This window comes from Ixodes scapularis, unplaced genomic scaffold (genome assembly GCF_016920785.2).
Source record: "Ixodes scapularis isolate PalLabHiFi unplaced genomic scaffold, ASM1692078v2 PGA_scaffold0__279_contigs__length_252992795, whole genome shotgun sequence".
Taxonomy (NCBI): Eukaryota; Metazoa; Arthropoda; class Arachnida; order Ixodida; family Ixodidae; genus Ixodes; species Ixodes scapularis.
In genome coordinates this window covers 38,101,991-38,122,126 of record NW_024609835.1, presented here as the reverse complement: position 1 = coordinate 38,122,126, position 20,136 = coordinate 38,101,991, and the positions used below count along the sequence as shown (strand labels likewise).

Genomic DNA, 20,136 nt, shown 5'->3' with positions numbered 1-20,136 from the left:
AAGTTCAGAAAAAATGTATCTACTGGATCTAAAGCTGCAACAGCAGCCCTTGGAACTGATTTGTCTTTTTGTTTTGTAAAAATTAAAAGTGGAAATAAAAGCCTCGTTATATTGAATTAGCATTTTATGTCTTTTTGAACGAAGGCTAGTCGCCGGTGCACGTGAGGCAGGTACAGTGATTTCTTAAAGTATATAGCGCATCCTAAGTTATAACGGAGACAGCGCTATGGAGAGATTTTTTTTTATTTTAAACGAAAAGTACCACAGATTAAAAAGATCGTTTGGTAGCCTGTATTTGCACACTATTAAATATACTTGAGTAAGCGAAGGACAGAGATCACGAAATAAAATAATCAAACTTGCTTTTTATTCTACTTCACTATCTCACCATAGTATGCCTCATCATTGATAAGAACTCTCGCTGCACAAGTTTTCATGCAACCAATATACATTCTAAAAGAAGGAGCTCACGTCTGGAGCCATTGCTGAAATGTATGTTAGATCAGATGAAGTATATAAAGGGAAAAAAAATTATGCCAAGAAGCACAAATGAGTTCATACCTTTGAACGAACTTTAAGCTGGTGCAAATCTCTTTTGTGCACGCATGTTGAAAACGTAGTAGGCGCTGAATAGTGCAGCCAGTGCGTGGTCGAACATGGGAATTTCGTCCATCACGGTTATTTCATCAAAGGAGATCGAGTACATGGTGACTGAGTAGATGCTTTCCCCTAGAAAAAAAAAAAGGATAAAACAGAGGGCGTGAAGGTAGGTATAAAATGTACTAAACTGCAGAACAATTGCTGTAGCTCAAAATCATCACAAGATTATAGGCAATATTGATGACTCTGAGTTTGAAAAGTGATCAGTGAATGCTCACCATGATGGGTGGTGCATCTTGATTCATGTCAGTTACTGACTGGCCTTACTGACAGACACAATCACAAAATTCCTCCGAAAGACTGGGTAAGTGGGACTCGTTCCGAGGCTCGGTAAATACCTGGCCCACTGACTTGTTTTCTAGGGAGTTAGTGTCCTCTTAACGGGGACATGCGGAGCACACCGATCCTTTTCACCACGGCTACGTCCCATGTACATACCCACTGTTTCCATGTAAGGAAAGTGCTTTCTCAAATATGCCGACCTTATGTGTTTTGGAAGAAAGACAGTAGCATTCAGGTTCATGTCACTGTACTCAATGTCACGCATAACCCGGGTAGCCTCGACTAAACCAAGCACGTTTTGAAGGCCTTCAGCAAGTCTCCCGAGCATGCATTGTTTGTACAAGAGATGTCGACGTTGAAATTCTTCAATGGCTTTTTTAACTGTTGATACCGACATAAGAAACTTTCACTTCAACCTCAAATTTAAAAAAAAAAAAAAAAAAAATCGTATTTTACGTTTTTGTTTTTTTTTTCTCGCAGACAGAGACATTAACAAGTCGCGATTATCATCAGTGGAATTTATCACGTTACCAGCACCGTCTTCAGTAGTATCCGCACTAGCCGACTGAGGGGTCCTCAACCTGAAGCGGGTCTTCAGGCGATGCGCCGTCGCCTAACACACCCGTCACTCGTGAATGCGCCCAGTTCAAATGTGCCGTGAACTATGATTTCACACCGAATACCTTCTGACAGTTGGAGCACAGGCACGATACCAAATTACCGTCGGTGATGTGACCATTCGCATGTTTTAGCACAGCCTCCCTTTTGCGGCACTCGACTAAGCATGCTAGCAAAGTGCACTGAAAGCTTTCCAAACTCCTCGAAGCAAACCGTATTTACCCTTAAGCGTTCGAATGCCTATGTCTTCTCCAAATATGACACCTGAGAGCATCATACGTAACAAACTGACGACAGCATCCTTCGTTCAAACACGGAAGCGTGCTCATCGAAGTGTCTTGCGCAACCAGTAAGCTTACTACAAATTCTGCGAGTAAACCGCTTATTCGGGTGTTTTATAGTTATGCCACCATTACACTATCCTTGCCAAGCAAGGAACAGATTGATAGTAAATACCTGCCTGGAGTATCCAGTTGCTTTCCGCTCCAACGTTTCAGGTGCACAAAAAGCCGCGAATGCCACGAACGAATCAGGAAAAAATTGCGCGGAGATCAGAGGGAAAATAAACCGAGCTCCTCCACTTTTCCCGCGTTGTCCCAACAGGCGCCTTCTTTCCTCCATGTCTCTCACCCATTTGTTGCTCAGTTGTTTGCTCTTATTTTATTTATTTTTTTACCGTTAACGTTTCTGCGTTGGCGCGCCTGGCGCGGCTCTGGCCTGGCGCGGCCTGGCGCGGCGCAACACCTCCTAGAAATAAGGCCGTAGGGCTCTTCTCGTGACGTCGCAAAGGAAGGCCATCGGGGGCGTGCATCGAAGCGAAGGCAACGCGCGTGGATCGACCGTCGTAGTCACATACCCGTATCTTATTAGATAAACCGAAAGCTGCACTTTGCAACGGGTCTAGAAAACATTTTATTACTCGGAAAAAACATCACACCGCTAAATAATCGATGCGAAATGGCACGAGGTATGCCTTGCAAGTGACGTTATGCTAGGGAAGAACGGGGCCCCGCACCATACTGGTGGTTGACTTCACACCGCGCGGATGCGCTTACCAAGATGTTGCGCTGACATGAACCATATTTTCAACGAAGGTACCAGTTATGTTGCATGTGAACTTGGAAAAACGTGCCGAGCTTATGATGATGACGTTTAGCCAGTACATGCAGAATTTTTTCGGCATTGGTGCGATGGCGCTACGAGCAGAAAGTTCCGATATGTCGCCGACGCAGTTTTAAAACATAAAAAACTCGTGTCACAAAAAAAAAAAAAAAAAAAGAGCTGAATTGCGTGCTTCAACATTTGACGAGCGGCTCTAGGAGTCGCTTGTAGAAAAAGTATTACGATTTTGCGAAATATTGCACTCTCAAGAAAAAAGGGTGTAAAAGGGTGTATCGTTACGCCCTTTGTCCCATATATTACACTCCAAAACTTCAATTCGGCGTACAGCACCCTACAGTCGAACAGACGGCGTAAAGTTTACGAGGGGCTTGATAGCCGTGTGGTACAACTTATTAAAATAGCTAATATACGTGTTACTGACTACAAAAAAAATATACGGGGGTTTCTTGGCCCTACTGTAAAAACTCTGTGTTTTCTTTATATGGTGTTTGATACGTATTCTAGCCATTTAAAATGTTAAATCGCAACAATATATAGCCCCTCGTAAAATTTAGGGCCGTCTGTTCGACTATAGGGCGCTGTACGTCGAAATGAAGTTTTGGGGTGTATTATATGGAATAAGGGTGTAACGATACACCCTTTAACATCCTTTTTTCTTGAGAGTGTGGTAAACAACGCAAGACTACCGTCATAATCTAATCCCTGAGACAAGGACAAATCAAATAATAGAGGGTTTATATTATGATGTTTCCTAACCGGCTCGCCTGCATACTTTCGCTCCTTGCTAAGATTACCGTTCTCGCGGATGGAACAAACCGATGCCTCGCGGCGGCGGCGGCGTCTTGGCGAGCTTGCACACGGGACGGGGGCCGCCGCCGACCGATCGCCGTCTGGCCGCGCTCGCTTCGCGACAATCGCCCGTGCTCGGCCCGGGAGCCTCTGCGGTGCGCTCGAAGCGTGGAAACGGCGTTGTGTAACGAAATATAAAGGCCATCTACACCACGAACGGGCAGCAACCGATGCAAAGGCGTGCGCGAACGTAAACAACGGTAGAAAAGTGCCGTCGCTCGCCGTTACGAAATGCGTCCCGCAAACTCGGTAATCCGCGGCTGCCTCCCCTTCCTGCTGCTCGTACTTTCGCTAACGTCACGGCTACTCTGTCTCGCGGGGCTTGCCGACGAAACGATCGGACGATCGTCAGGATAAGCAGTAATTGCTACACCCGAGCGCGGCGCAGTTTACCTTTGCTCTCGCTGCGAAGGGCTGTCGAGTCAACCACCAGCATGGTGGATAGGGCTGTCGAGTGAACCACCAGCATGTTGGATACCGCTGTTCGACGTCATCATGTGACGTAGGTGCAAGGCATGTGATTTATTTAAGCAGAAAATATTGAGTCACAGATTATTGCTGTAGGAATGCATATTTTATACAGAAATATTTCGACAAAATGGCGAGACACGCAGTGATTGGACACTGCAATACAGATCAGTTAAGAATCAGGTACACGTAGCCAACGCGGACCCGGCTCGACAAGTGTCACGATCATGTAAGCGATGTTATCGCGTGCAGTCGCTGAAATAAAATTAATGTAATTTCGATCGAATGACAATATGGGGCCGACAAATCAGCTTGCGATGCTCACATAATCACTCAAGACAGCGAGCTCATTAAATCCCGTATTATTTAATCCAAATATATTAACTTTTCTGTGTGGCAGCCCCTATAAAAATGGCTTCCGCCATTCAATATACATCTGACTGACATTCTATTGCCCCTATCGCCATTCGATTGCTCTCGCTTGAAATTTATGGACACGGTATTACCCCTTTATTGAAGTTTGGCACTGACGTGGTAGGCGCTACAATGGCAATCAAATGGCGAAAGAACCCTTTAGCGTCTTTTTATTGGCAGGTGTCAATACAGAATTCGGGTATCGTCTTTTTATACTCATCCTATTGTCAATCAAGCGCCCCCGGTGGCAGTGCAATACCGGCCAAATTCTGCTGCAAGTAAATCAAACTTTAGGTACAAACCATAGTTATAATATACGCTAGAGGTTCAATTGGCTCTTGTGTTCCGCGGCAAATTGCAGAAAACCATACATGGTAAATTTCTTCCAAAATTTAATTTAATTACAATTACAATCATTTCACTCCAAAAGTAGCTTAACCATAATTACAACTACTACTATGTGAAAAATAATTCATTACAATTACAAATTACATCAAAAAGTAATGCAATTACTTTACAATTACTTATTTCTGGGAGCGACCATTTTCGTCTATATAACTTCAAACAACATGTTAAGGATGCAACGCATTTCTTCATTCCTTGCCCAAATGTTTGAATCGCCGAATATATGTCACGAATTGTACATTTTTTTTCAAATTTTCTGAAATTAATGAGAGAAGTTAACAATTTGGGATAATGAAATCCTACGTTCTTATATTTTCAATAAATAATAATAAATTAGTTTATATACACGAAGACACCAGATCACTAAAATAAAATTGGTTGACACACTTTTGTTAGTCAGGCAAATAAAAATATGACAATTAGCCATATCTGAATATTTTAATAGTGTTAATATATGACTACAATCTACATCCACACGCGCTAATACAACCATATTTACAGACAAACGTTTCATTTTTTCCTAAATTATTTACAGTGAGTTGAAATTACAATGGCTCAAAATTTATAAGACCCGAATACGGGCTCCCGAATCCATCATGACAATATCCACAGGTGCGGAGTCAGCTCAAAAATGCTTATGCAAATAATATCCAAGTAAAACCAACGAAAAATAAACGTGAAAATAATACAAAAAAATGCGACAGTACTTAAAGAGGGGCGCAAAAAAACTGGCAAACAAATAAATAAAAAAAAAATTACTTCATAGACACTTAAAAACCTCAACCTCGGCCGCCTTTTTTTTTTTTTTTTTTCGGACATTTTGTTTTGTTGCGACATTTGGCGATATTTACGACATTTCTTTTTTATGACTAACACTGAAAAAAAATGATGTCGACCACAGTGCTAAAAGCGCGAGCTCGTTGCTTTGGCTCGCGCGCCACGAGCGCTCCAGCATCGGGCGCAGCTAGAGCCACTAAATAAGCTGCGCTTAGAGTATCGGCACTCCGTTCCCCGACATTGTTGTGGACGCCGCCATTTTGGCTCGTATGCAGAACAGACGCAACGGCCGATCGTCATGATTCAAAAGTGCGACTTCCTCAGCACTAGATTCGGTGTTAGGAAGGTCATGTAATATTGCTTTGCTCTGTCGCGAACGGTTTAAACACTTGTGGAGGGCGGAAAAGCATTTCCTGTGATTTCAGATAAAGCTTCAGATAACTGGCAACCATGATTTTAAGACACAATATGGCCAAGTGCCGTTACTCTGAAGCGTAGCTTATTTAGTGGCACTAGGTGCAGCCATGCCAGTCAAGGCTACTCGCTCGCTGCTTGCACGGCCTTCGCAGCTATTCTATGCAAGGGTGATAATCCGTCGTACTGCACACAAGTACAGCTCCAGAAAACTGCGTACGAAATTACTGCGGCTGGGCTCTGTCGCCTCCGGTACACGTAATCTTCATTTGCAACAGGAGTGACGGACGGCACCGGGCGAAGTTTGAAAATGGAGAACGCTTATTTTGATGTTCCTAAGAACGCGACGAGTACAGGCGGCAATGTTGACAACACGCACCAGCGCGGACACCGCCGAGCCGCCAAGCCGAGCACCCGGCCACACACACGCCGAGCGACCGACATTTCACAATGCAGTCAGCGGCATCCAAAGCAAACGTGTTGTTGACGTAAAAATAACTAAGATGTCAAAATAAAAGCTGCTATTTTTACGTCCGTGACGCCATTGTCCATGCCCCCTGGATATCCAATCGGTGTCGAAAATACGCAGCCTCCGATTCCAAACCGAAACTAAAATCCCGTCGTAGTTGTGTTGCTAAGCGAAGTTTCGTATCGCGTATAAAACTTTTATTTTAATACATTTGTTTTAGTTTTTTAAGTTTGATAAAACGTTTTATTGTTTCGGTTCGCCACTGTTTTACGAATAATGTTACGTTAACTTTTTTTATTTTCGCATTTATTATGCACCTTGAAACAAAGTCTTTTACAAGCCAATCCAATCCACCCTGAACTTCATGTGCGTCGAAGCTTCCGAAGCTTTGTTGCGGTTTGGTGTGTCTTTTATTTTTACGTAGAACTCATATCGATCCGATATGCCGCGTCCGAGAATGGATTTTGCGACTAATAAGTGGCGAGGCACCACGCGAGCAAGAATGAACAGCCCTGGAGGTTATGGGCACTGCTCAATTGGCTCATTCCTCGGTGCTTCTCGAAGGTAAGCCTTTTTTCTCTGTCCTCCTAAGCTTCCGTTCAAGCATCTCCTTGGTTTGTTTCCTTGCCCTGCCTTTGCCTAATCGCGCCCGAGAAGTGTATTCTGACAGGTATTTTCCTTAGGCGAGCATCTCTCCTCGCGCTTTTCGTCAAACCGTCCGACGGGTTGCGAGTTCTAATCGCGAAGCCATGATTCGGTCACCCAACACGTCGGTCGACCTGTCAAACGTTTTATCGCACGTGGGTCGTCACTTCGCGTCGGCACGCATCGCTGCCTACCCATATCTGTACTGGCCAGGTTTCTTTGTCGGCCCGCGCGTCTTATCGCTGTGGGTGATCTCAAGCGACGCGAGCGAAACGCGTAAAAAAAGAAAACATTGTGGTTGGAGCCTTTTGATCTACTGCGCTATACTATATATATAGAGAGAGAGTAAAGCTATACGCACTCCGGAGTGCACTTCGGACGGAAATGGCTATACGCGCTCCTCCGAGAGATCATGCCGCTCGGGCCACCCTTTTAGAACGGCGCGTGTATCACTGGGGAGCTCGTTAACACAGCCCCCCGCCTGCGTTCACGCCGCTTCGCGGCGACAGTATCGGCTGCTAATTACAAATCGTAACCAGTACACGCCGCTTCGCGGCGTCCAGCCGGCAATCCAAGCCCCGCTGTCCCCGATCGCACCTCGAAAGGGAGTCCCATACCATTTAGTTTTGCGAAGTTTCTCAACAACATTCGATTTTTTTTTTTTTTTTTTTACTGTTTATCGCAAAAAAAAAAAAAAGAAATGTCCTAAATATCGCCAAATGCCTCGACAAAACAAAATGTTTGAGAGAAAAAAAAAAAAAAAAAAAAAAAAAAAAAAGAAGAAGCAGGCCCACTGCGGATGGAACCCGCGTCCACTTGCGTTTGAAGCGGACACCTTGACCCCTATGCCATGCCTCCGCTTAGAAAATTCGTTGTGACCACTCGTTTTATGCGAGAAAAGCGGAGTGCGTATAGCGATTTCCGTCCGAAGTGCATTCCGGAGTGCGTATAGCTTTACTCATATATATATATATATTTATTTATTTATTTATTTATTTATTTGGACACACAAAATAGACGGGCACTAATTAACTTCACTAACATGCTCACATACTCTCCACTTGTCATGATTTTTGTGTGGGCTTTGCCCGATGATGCTAGTGAGTCATTCTCGTTTCAAGTGGAGTGTCCAAACCATTTTGCACGCATGTTCGGACTCTCGGGATTTGCAGAAACTGGGAGTCTGCAACGCCTGCTGTCCTTGTCTTTTTTTCTCCAGTTCATCTTTTTTCCTTGTGCAACAGCAGACTGTCGCACAAGAGCGACATCTTTTTCATGCGTGGTGTCACCTGAACCGTAGAATGCTCGCTTCATAGTGTGGCCCGTCAGGCTGTGCGCTTTCCGCTGTCTGCTTTCACGAACACAAATACGGCGATGTACCCAGAGTGCACCGCTCGCTAGCCTTGCGTGAGTACACCCTATATTGTATATGTTGTTCAAAGTACAGCTGCTTCGGAAAAAGAGTAGCACAAGTGACCGACGACCGGAGCGGCAAAATCGCGACACGCGGCGCTATTGTTCCCGAGCGCGCCGATAGCGAGAGTGCCAGTCACGTTCTGGGACCGGACATTTCATCGAACGCCGTTCCGTCGAACGCCGTTTCATCGAAGCCGTTTCATCGAACGCCGTTTTATCGAACGCCAGGGTGGCATTCCCGCTTCCTGAAGCTGGTCGGAGGTGCCCATCCCAGGTTCTGGAAGTTTTTGACTTGCGTCGCCACAGAACATCAACTGACGGAAGACAAGCTGGAGGCGATGCTGAGTTCCCAAGAGCCTCCTCGCCAGAAGATGGCCATAGCGGCAAGGAATGAGAAGGTCCGCCTTTTTTATGAGAACCGACGCGGACCATGGCTGTGGGGAACTTTTTGAGAGCAATTGCTCATCATTTGAAACGGTGAATGGCTGTCGCACGAACACATGAGCCCCCGAAAGTTTTCAAATAAAATTTGAAGTGACGTACTTACTTTTGACTTCATTGAGTCGTAAAACGAAAAAAACAAACAAAAAACAATGTTTTATTGTAGTTTCATAAATAGCACCTAGCCCGCAAGCTTCGGGCAGTAAAAAAGCATCAATAGAAAGACATGAGAGGCTAGGAGGCTCGCATGGCTAAAGTTGTTGCACCTGCGCAAAACCTAAGACGCCTTCTGGCCTCCATGAGTTGGAGTGCGCTCTTACTGGGAGTGCGACTTTTTATTTATTTGTTACAATACCCTCAAGGCCCATCGGGTAATACAGAGGGGGTGAACATATAAGCACAATGTGCGAAACAAACATAAAGGTCGGTACAAATATCCTCATGGGTTACTTGCATCAAAATAAATTATAACAGCTACAAGTTTGGACATTAAAAAACCTGACGATGAAATGGGTGAGTGACACGAAAATGCCCTCGATCCGCGCATACAAAAACATCTTTCAAACTTTTTATTTAAAAGACATTCAATGAAACGGCCGTCATTGATTCGCTGAAACGGCGTTCGATGAAACGTCCATTTTTTCGATGAAACGGCGTTCGATGAAACGGCGTTCGATGAAATGTCCGGGAACCGTCACGTTCCATGTCTCAACGCGGGGGTGGCCGGCAGAAAATTGAGAGATAAGATAGCTGTTAAAATTAGGGCTTTAGGATGGGCTGTTTTTTGCCGGCCACTCCCCGCAATGAGACGTGGAACGTGACTGGCACTCTCGCTATCGGCGCGATCGGGAACAATAGCGCCGCGTGTCGCGATTTTGCCGCTCCGGTCGTCGGTCACTTGTGCTACTCTTTTTCCGTTGCAGCTGTACCTTTATTCATAGCTGATCCAACCTGCATTCTCTTTTGCCATTGCCGGTAGCAAATTGTGTCTGTATAGTATTGCACACCTGCCAACTTCCCCGTATTACCCAGAAGTCTCTTAAATTTTGATCAGTTTGTATGATTGACAGAAAAACCTCCCGAAAAGAGAAATTACCCTCCCCCTCTCTTTTGTACTACAGAAGAGTTTTTGCCATCACTGTGGACGGCTGCAATCCCATGAGCATAGGCAGTGCAATATATAAATATAATGAAGTTGTCTTCATGCAAATTTGTTCTCAATATTTCTTTTTAAAACACCCCCCCCCCCCCTCCCCTGCTTAGAAATTATCCCAAATTTGGTGTCCCCAAACTTGGAAGGTATGGTACTGTCTGTGCCTTTTCTATCTTGTGTCATTTATGTAATGTAATATATCTGTTCTTCATTTTCATAATCGCTGCAGGCCTGGTCAAGGAGGAGTTGCTCAGTGAACTACTAGTTTGAGTTCCCTGAACGGACACCACTGACATCACCTAGAGTGCCGAGGTACAGGCTTAATGGCAGATATCGATAGGAGATGATGGTAAGCTGTCCTATTTATTTAGCAGTGTCGGAGTAACTCACTTGAGTTTTCATCACTGTTTTCGCTGGCAGTTTGTTCCCTGCACACAAAAATGGTCCATTAATTGTCCATGTCCATTAAAATTGATGCAGCCTTCACAGTTCTACGGTTTAGAGCGATTCGCGGACATATGTCGATCATAGTCGAAACAGCGTGGCTCATCATTAGAGTTGAATGCTGAGTTTCGCTTGGCAACTTTTTGGCCACTTTGATCACTACAAAACATTATTTGCCTTCTCAGGTACGCGTCACGTCTGTTTGGTTGGACAGCCACCAAGTTGACTTGGATGTCAGCGCCTGTTGTCATCAGAACCTGGTTCTTGTGCTGCCACATCATTTTTGGTGGTGGCGCTGTCGTCACCTCCCAACGCTTGCGCTCCCCGAGTTCCCATTCAAGATGGTGAGTGGTATACTCGTGGGGGCCTCGCTGCTGCAGGTGCTGCCATGTAGCTCTGGCTCGTGGTGGTTCCACCGCCATCATTTGTGCTCCCTGTGATCCCAGCCGGAGTGGTGACAGGGATTATGCAAGGGCTCTTTGTCGCAGGTGCTGCCACGGACTTTGGCTCGTGGGGGTGCCGTCGCTACTGACAAAGCCTGTGCTCCCCGTCGTCCCTGTTGAAATGGTGGCTGGGACTTGGAGAGGGTTCGCTGCCACAGCCGGTCAGTTCAAGTTCCGCACATTCTGCCGTAGCCCTTGGGAATTCGTTCCTTCCATGTTGAGGTTCTAGTAGGAGAAGTCCACCGCTGTTGAGCTACATGTCACCGCAGCAGTCAATCTGCAGAGGGGCATGGCCACGTGACCACACTTCTGAAATGTTAGAGCCTTGTTGTGGACATGGAGGCCGGTGTGAGAGACTTAATATGCGTCTGGCACATCTGCCCGGCGAAAGAACTCATGGGTGTGCCACATGGAAAGTGAGCAGACTGTGCAAGTCTCTTTTACAAAATGGCGCTAACAATAGGTAGTGTCTGAATCATTCTTGTCTTACGTAGGTGATACTTTCTAGGCGTAATGTGTTAGTAGATAGCTATGGTGTTATTGCTTAACTCTGAACAAGATACGAAGTATGAGACATTTTCAGGCCAAGTAAAAAATTTCTGCTCACTTTAATCTTGAAGATCTTCCAGAGTTTCATATCATCCAGCAATCCTGAAGGCGATGCACCACATGTAATTATAATTAATATTCCCGCTCTTAGTTTACCAGGAAGGTGTTCAAAAATTGTAAGTAGTGTTAGTTGCTTAGGAGAGTGATGTGTTGCACCTTGGCGTTCCATTCACTTTGGGATGAGGTGCTTCATTTTTGTGCGTCCTTGGTTGTTTCCTTAGCCCCTAAAGATGTTGGAGATTTATATGTTTTATTTTTGGGGAAACCATGTTATGTTAGTATCTGGCATGCTTTTTTTTTATTGCTGAAAGCTGTTTGAAGTGAGCCTTTTGTCCACCTAAGAGCATAATGATTGGGAGCTTCACTCAGGTGTGTTTTCTGGCCACACCGTAGAGCATGATTGTAAGCATCGATGCATGCTATTGATACCAAGATCGGGACTTCATAGAGGATCAGTCAAGTCTTCCTATTTTTATTTCCATTGATTCTTTGGCATTCTAGATATCTTTTTGTAAGCATGTTCACGTAAGCTTGTTCAACTTTCTGGGTCATAGTATCGGGTCGTTCTGTAATTATCATATGCTTTATGCATTTGTCATTAGTCTCATCTGAAGTTGTCATGGGCACATGGCTGACACATTTGGTGCTGCTTTGATTTGGAGGGTAAATATTGTCCGCCATAGGTCTAGCAAACTTCATAGATTCTACACTTCAAAATTTTCTCGTAGACCTGATTACTAGGCAATAAGCTCCTTTTCAATATGTGCATTTACTTAAATTAAAAAGCCAAAAGGCTTTTAATAATCAGCCACATGCAGAATAAGAACAATGTTTCTGCCACCTAGTGTGGGAGAAAATGGGTGGGGGGGTGGAGGCCAAAGCAAATGCAAGCAGTGTGAATACAACTCTAGGACTTATATGCGGGGTAAGTGAGGAATTTGAACTGCCTACCAAGACCATGTAGCTCACACATTTAGCAGAGGATAATTGGGTTTCATTTAACAAGCTATTGGGGTGGTTGTAAAGCTCCTATACAGCCCCACATGGAGTCACCCTGCATGCACTGATCTAGACTGCTCGTTTCACATAGACTTTTGTGACCTATTGATCTAACTGCTTCTTTTGTTTGCAAATTTTTGTGTTATTCAGGATAATTGGGAACCCAGCAAAAGGTTGGCGTGTCATGGAGTAAACATGCCATTGTACAGTGTGCTTCACTCTAAAATGTAATGCATGAGCAGTGGCCAAAGCTGATGACACTTGTCTAATGAGGAAATCAATGATACTGCACAAACTGAAGCATATCTTCCTGGGACCGTTGCCACTCCCCTATAAAATTATTGCATGACCTCCTCGTTTCTTTTTTTATTGCCCTCAGTTAATTTGACGAGGACTGGACTGCTGTTATCCTTAATAGGTCGGCGTGTCACGTTTATCTTGAGGTCCAATTAACGGGAAATTTGTTTTGATAAGTTAAATAAGGGGAACAACAAAATATTCAGAGCAATGTCTTTTTTTTTCTTTCTATTTTTTTGCATCACCGAAACATTTATTGGTCACCGCATTGAAACTGGGAGTGTAACGCACGAAGAGAACTGCAGTGTGACCCTCCAGTCTCTGCCGTCAGACGATGCACACATTCTGCAACATAAGTGCAGGATCAGCTTTTTTTTTTGGGGGGGGGGGGGTGGGGGGGCGATTTTTCTGAGATGACATGAAAATGTTGTGGTCATCACCATCAAAGTGATTTGTTGGCTGCATGTTCCCTGCTTTAGTGACAAGGCCACTGACAAGCCGCTTCACGGGTACTAAATTGAACCGCTTGACAAGTTGCTCAAACAATAGTGATACACAAATGGCAGTACGAGGACAAGTTGAAGAACCACAAGTAGCGCTTGTCCTATCACTTCTTCAACTTGCCGTTGTCCATAGCACTATTTGTGTTTTGCTCCTCTTCATCTGCTCCATAAAGAGCAAATATATAAGGCTGCTTAATAAAATGACAGCGTCCGTCAAATCGGTAAACATTTCTCTGTAAAACATATTGCCCTGGCCAAGTCCAAGTCTCGTTTTCACGATGAGTCGCATAGTGAATCGGCTAACAATGGTTGATGAATATGATGTAGTTCTACTGAATCAGTAGCATACTTCAATCTCTCTTCTGCACAAAACCTATGTTTCGGAGCGGTTGACATAGTGTTTTCTCGACAGCCGAGGGGCTTGAAGCAGGTGCTTAATGTCTGTGAGCCTCCACCATTGAAATTTTAACTTGGCACTTGCTCTAGAACTTGATAATGGAGCAATGGCAGATTTTATGAAGTTTGCGAAACCGACGTCGGAGACCTTCGAATGGGAAAGGTTTACGGGGCTAGAAAAATAATGGACTCACAATTATCTGTAATAAAAAGACTGTGCCCAAAGAACTGTAGCTAGTTTTAAGTGTCACTCGCCGAAGCTGTTTGTATATTGCGTTAATTCCTGCATTCTGCTGTTTTTTTTCTGTTTCAGGATCCAGTGTTACATTCCTGTGGCTTTTTGGTTGTTTCCCAATTATTGAAGGGAGTTGCAGGCTTATCATGGGCGACACAGTGCTTTGGTGAATGTACCTTTTATTTACTGCTTGGCCAATCAAATCGAGTGGCTTTGCACGAAACTCTCTACAGTTTCAGGATGTTTGAGGGTGTGTTCTCCTTCAGACATTCTGAAATGGCACAAATGTTTTTGTGCTGCATCACTATACTCTGTTGAATGACCAGCTGAAATCGTAGTAGAAGCTACATGCTCGTTGGACCAGTCATATGTCTACCTTTCGCCATGTGTTACACTCCCGCCCATAACCATGTGCAGAAGGCGGGGTCAGGAACGAGAAGAAGGTGGTTGATTGATTCGGTGGGTGCGTAGTTACCACCACAGTCAGCTTAGAGGTGAATGTTAATTACTCAAGCTTTAAATAGGTCACAGTACTCAAAGCTTGAGGAACACCTGAGAAGTTTTTAGTATGTTTTTATTTACCGTGTCTACTCGCTCCATGAGTCTCAAACTACGTCCAACTCGGCTAGCCATCAAGCCAATTTTCTTTCGCCGCCAAGCGGCCAGGCCACTTCAAACCAGGCAAAGCATAGCGGTACATGCTTTCATGGCTGCAAGTGTGTAGTTGCGGATGTGATCAAGAGTGAAACCGAGCGGCGCATACACGTAACAAAGCTGGGGTCGAGGAATTGCCCAGCTTTGGACATGTTTCGCCCACCGAATGCATCGATGTCAACGATGAGTCGCATAGTGAATCACGCGGTCATCTGTAGTGTGCTTTCGGACAGTGAAATCGTGAAAGTGGTTAGGCCTAAGGACGGTCGCGTCACTCACCATGCTGAGTGAGCTTCCCTAATAAAAAAATCTTAAATGTATAAAAAAATTTTATGTCCAACAAACGCGTATGATCCAATAAGATCATATAAGAAAATACAAGAACCTTATAAAAACATATAAGAACAATATAAAATTATATTTGAAGTTATAAGAAACTTCTTTTCAGTTTCTTAAAACTTCTTATATAATCTTATATATTTCCTATATTGTTCTTAAACGTTTTTATAAGGTTTTTATATGATCTTATGTGGTCATATGCTTTTATTGGACACCTAAATTTCTTACATGCAAGATTTTTTTACTATTCACTAGGAGGGCGCTTTTCCTTTGACAGAAGGCACACCGAAAGCACCCTAAAAAAAGGTTTTCAAATTGTAGAACATGGTTACTGTAGCGCGCCCACGACCAGCCGTCAATGCGCCTCCGTCAGTGGAGACATGCCACAGTACTTTGCCGTGTCATACTGCCACCTAAAATTACATTTTCACAAAGTGTGTAAATGCAGAAATTTACCCTGCATAATGAACGCACCCCCGAAATATATGTCAATTTCAGAATAAAGAGGTGTGTTCATTATGCGGGTAAATATGGTAAAAAAGTGAATGATGACTCAAACAAATGCAAAACTCATACATTGGAATTTGAAAAAAATCACCAACCACATCCTACAACAAGGTCCCAACGTTTCAAAAACAGCTTGTTTTTTTCTTCAGGGGTGACTGCTTCCAAATAGGGGACAACAGCTTCGTTTTCTTCTACGATAGTCTCTTTTTTTTCACTTTGTTAGGTGGCTGAGTCCGTTCATGTAGCATGATGGCAATGTGCCAGTGGACCTATTGATGTTTCCTGGTGTTGTTTGGATATGCCATGACTATAAAAAGCTGCTGGCAGAAGTTTGTCTCAACATTTATGGGGGTGTTGGCAAAGTTGATGCGACATTCATTGTCCTCACAGTGCTCTGCAACAGCGCTGCGCTCGTGGTCGAATTTGCAGTTGTTTTTGTGTTGTTGAATTCTTTCTGGGAAGTTCTTTGTTTTTCCAATGTAGGTGGCATGGAATTGAATATACAATGCCCTGCGCTCTTTGTTTAGAGGGATGACCTTTAATTCGCAGCATCATACGTCAAAGTGTTGATACCGGTTTGTGGGACACCTGAATACTTTCTTTTACCAGCATACATGACAGCGCTTCGCTAGTCCCCTTTATGTAGGGAACACAGATGCGGGTGTGGGGACGGATGTTTTTGAGTTTTTAAGCTTTCTCCCGACCAGGCAGGCCTCTGCCAAAATGTTTACCCTCAAAACTTGCACTGCATGTAGTAATGGCTCTTGGTCTGCGAGAATTTTTGTTTTAGTTTTGTGTTTGTTGAGCATTATTGGGCAAATGACAAAGGCTATGCCAGCTCATTATGACTACAGTAAAAAGAGCTATACCCTTGATAACATAGTCCTGTCATGTTTTTGCTTTGGAAAAAATGTTAACACACAAGATTAATTTATTTCTTGACCTCTTGACTGGGGACCCATGACCAAAAAAAAAATTTTTTGTCCCTATTTTGCCTATATCTTTTTGTACGAAACTTTTCTTGTGCTACCATCATAGCTTTAATTTCTAAAGGAAAATTATTTCCGATGTTAGGGGATAGATGGTGCTTCCTCCCGTACGATAAAAAGAGTGAGCGTTTAAAGACGCACTCCCCAAACTGATTGAAGAGTGGTGCATCTATGAGTGCGCCCCCCAGGCTGCTGTTAAAATTGCCAAGCATCCAAAGATCTTATCAAAAGTAATAGATAAATCTTTGTCTAAGGTGAAGTGAATATTTTCATTAAATTCAAGTAATGACGCAATAACAACATGGCAGTGCCCCCAAGCTGCATGCGCATGAACGAATTTCACCATCCAAATGGATGAATGACCGTTTTGGCAGAACTGGACAATGAGGAAAAGGGTACCAATACTTGAGTGTAGCTTTCTAGGGGCTATTATCATTTTAAATTGCAATTCTGATTTGCTCTTTCAGCTCGCACCTTCACGGAGTACAGCAATGTGGGGAAGCAAGTCGAGGACAGCCTCTCTCGATTTCTGTCCCGGGGGCGCTATGCTCTTCCAGGTAAGCTGCTTCCCTCTCTTAAGAGACACGAGTAGACCCTTTCATTCGAGACAAGAATGACGATAATAATCACATCAAATAAAATGGGGAACAAGGGGACAAAGGAGTTTCCTCTTTGACCTTTCTCCCCCTTGTACCCCTTTTCCAGGGATTATTATTGTATTCATACTTACTACATTATTGTGGAGTTGACATTTTGACAACCTGTGGTTGGCTGATGTGTTGTGGAAGTTAAAGCTATTGCACATTCAAACATTGTGTGAAATACAGTAGAACCCTGCTGCTGCATCTTTATGCAGTCACAATAAAGGATCATGACATGAGCGAAGATGTAACAACTGATAATGCCCTTGGGATAGCTATAGATGTTTCAGGAAGCTGTATTCTCTGTTTATCTTACCTTAGCTTTTATGGCTGTAAAAAAGATTGCCTTATTTTATATGTTGACAATTTTTTCAACACTTTTTAAAATTGTGGTTGAACTATAAGTAACACACTGTTTACAGACAAGCTTGTGTTTGCCCACAGCAGCTATGGGCACTGCATAGGCAGGAACTAGATTCGTGTGAGCAGACATGTGTGTACATGTGCTGTGCCGACAGCCGCGCCATCGCAGTGATGCGTTGTCTATAGTTGCAGTTAAAAAAATATTGAAATATAAGGATGCAAAAATTCTGAGCCCATCGAGGTAAACCACAGCTGCCTCAAACAAATCACTGCACCCTGCATGCCACATCAAAGCAGTGGGGCTTGATGCAATCAGCACTGCTTGGACATGGTGGCATGGAGGTGGTAAAGAAAAATGGAGGGTCGTGAGAGCCTGAATCTCTTATTGTCATACAGGACCAAGCAAGAAACACAGTGCAGAGAGGCAAGGAGGTAAAATAAAGGGAGTAAAGCAAAAGGAACAGGGTATGTGTTCCTAGTAGTCATGCCGGCCACCTTGAGTGGCAGTGTTTGGGCATAAGAACCAAGAAGGAAATTCATGAAGCCTGTAATTCTAACACATATATACTTTTGGACGTTCGATAGGACCGGTTTCCGTGAACATAACAGCCGAGAAAACATGTGAGCAAGGTTCTTCTGTGCATATTTTTGAATGTGCTGCAAGAATATTTCTGGTTATATGCCCACTTAATTTATAATGTTTTTCTTCTTTCAGCTGACACCTTACAGACATGTCAGGAAGCAAAGAAAGGTTATTTTTTCACTCATCGTTTACATTTGGGTGATTAACTTAGTCTTGAAAAAAAAACACGTCATTTTTATGACATTGTGATAAATAAATTTTGGGTCTTTAAATTGTCCTTCAATCTTTGTTTTCTTCCCATATTGCAAGCCGGCACTATGTGTATCAGGCATGGAATCAATGGTAGGCCATGTAAACTATTGCAGTTTTTCGGCTGGCCAGCTTAGAGTTTACGAGGGGTTGACAATGGCGAAATGGTCACGAAATTCGATCAAATGACATCTATGTGATAATTATGCCCTTATAAAAATGGTTGATGCCATTTTGTATTATTGCCAAATGGCAACAGGTGTTTAAGAGCAGTCAATCAACAGGCAACAGATGTTAATCGTCATTGAGATGTCATCTTGTTGACCCGGATAGCCATTTCGCCACCGTCAACTTTTTGCCGTTCTATTGGTTATTGTCGGTGCATTGCCAGTGTATCTACATGCTAATGCTAATTGGCTATTGGAGGCAGTCAAAAGACTATAAAATGTATAGTCCTTTGATTGCCTCCTTTAGCCATTTAACGTTAACATGTAAATACACTGATGATACACCGACAATAACCAATAGAACGGCAAAAAGTTGACGGTGGCGAAATGGCTATCCGGGTCAGCAGGGTGACGTCTCAATGACGATTAACATCTGTTGCCTGCTGATTGACTATTTGTAAACAGCTGTTGCCATTTGGCAATAATATGACTTTCAAATGGCATTAACCATTTTCATAGGGGAGGGGTGCTTACTATTTACAGTCAACTAATTTACTCCTCCCTCTACACTCAAGCTGCCTAAGAATAAAATATAACCTAATTTGTATACAAAAATCCTATTACCTTATTCTAGTATAAACGCGGTAAACGCAGCAAAATAACATTAATATAAATAAACACACAAGCACAAATAACGCACTTTCAATAATCACACAAACTTGTTATTTACCTTCCAGTAAAAACTAGAATATTACCACGCATATTTACAAATGTCGACGCAATAGCAAACGGATAACGACGAAGAACAAAATTCCATTCTATCACGAGATTTAAAAAAACAAAAAAGAATATCGACTGCAGCACTTTACTTGCGTCTTACATGACCAAGAAAGCCCGTAAAAAAAGTTGCTCCTCACCTGTCGATCTTATCCACATGTCCCACACGATCAATCACGAAAACATTTCAACACGAACTTCTAGAAGTCTCTCTTTGTCGAGAGAGAGAGGTCATCGGCCAGTGTCATCGTTGACTAGTTGCCACACACGTCACTCAAACCGTAGCAGGACTTGATTCGCGAATCCACGTAAATGCCGTAATATCAAGCAAACACACACAGAGAAAAAAAAAAAAAAAAACTACCCGAGACTGCGGTGACGACAAAAAAAAAACGACGGGTAAGAGGATCAAAAGAGCCACACACGCACACAAACACACGAGAGCAGCACCAGCAGTGTGGGACGAGAGGCTTAACATTCTCGACCCATCTCTTTCTCGTGTACGCTCCCTTCCTGCGGCGATGCCTGGATTTTTTTTTTTTTTTTTTTTTCGGTTCCTTACCTTTTTGAAATGTCTCAGCGTTCCTTTGCAGACAGTCAGCAGCTCACACACAACGTAAATTTACCTGAGTCGGAGCCCGTACGAAGGATGATGTCGGATCGGAAATTCGGAGCCGGTTATATATATATATATATATATATATATATATATATATATATATATATATATATATATATATAAATAATTGTGCAGGACTGCGCTTTTAAAACGTGTATTAATGTCGGATAAACGCGCACGAACATGCAC

At 43.3% G+C, this 20,136-nt stretch overlaps 2 protein-coding genes across 7 annotated transcripts in view; both read left to right on the top strand.

Moving 5' to 3' along the window:
• LOC8052453 (cytochrome P450 3A11) overlaps window positions 1-20,136 on the top strand; it is a 43,290-nt gene that overhangs the window by 8,165 nt on the left and 14,989 nt on the right. The window lies entirely within an intron of this gene.
• LOC120838525 lies at window positions 6,853-18,363 on the top strand. 6 transcript variants are annotated; one of them, XR_005715129.3, is made up of 7 exons: window positions 6,853-7,042; window positions 10,763-10,921; window positions 11,066-11,181; window positions 14,138-14,225; window positions 17,016-17,105; window positions 17,949-18,173; window positions 18,268-18,285. XR_005715129.3 is itself a non-coding variant. In XM_042293461.1 (7 exons), exons 1-7 carry the CDS (start codon window positions 6,921-6,923, stop codon window positions 18,269-18,271), a joined length of 615 nt encoding a protein of 204 aa, XP_042149395.1. In that variant the 5' UTR covers window positions 6,853-6,920; the 3' UTR covers window positions 18,272-18,286. The 6 variants fall into 6 exon arrangements, 5 of the variants coding, with proteins under 5 accessions (XP_042149395.1, XP_040064424.1, XP_040064425.1 ...); XM_042293461.1 differs by having other exon boundaries at window positions 18,138-18,173; window positions 18,268-18,286; XM_040208490.2 differs by lacking the exon at window positions 18,268-18,285 and having other exon boundaries at window positions 17,949-18,017; window positions 18,138-18,173.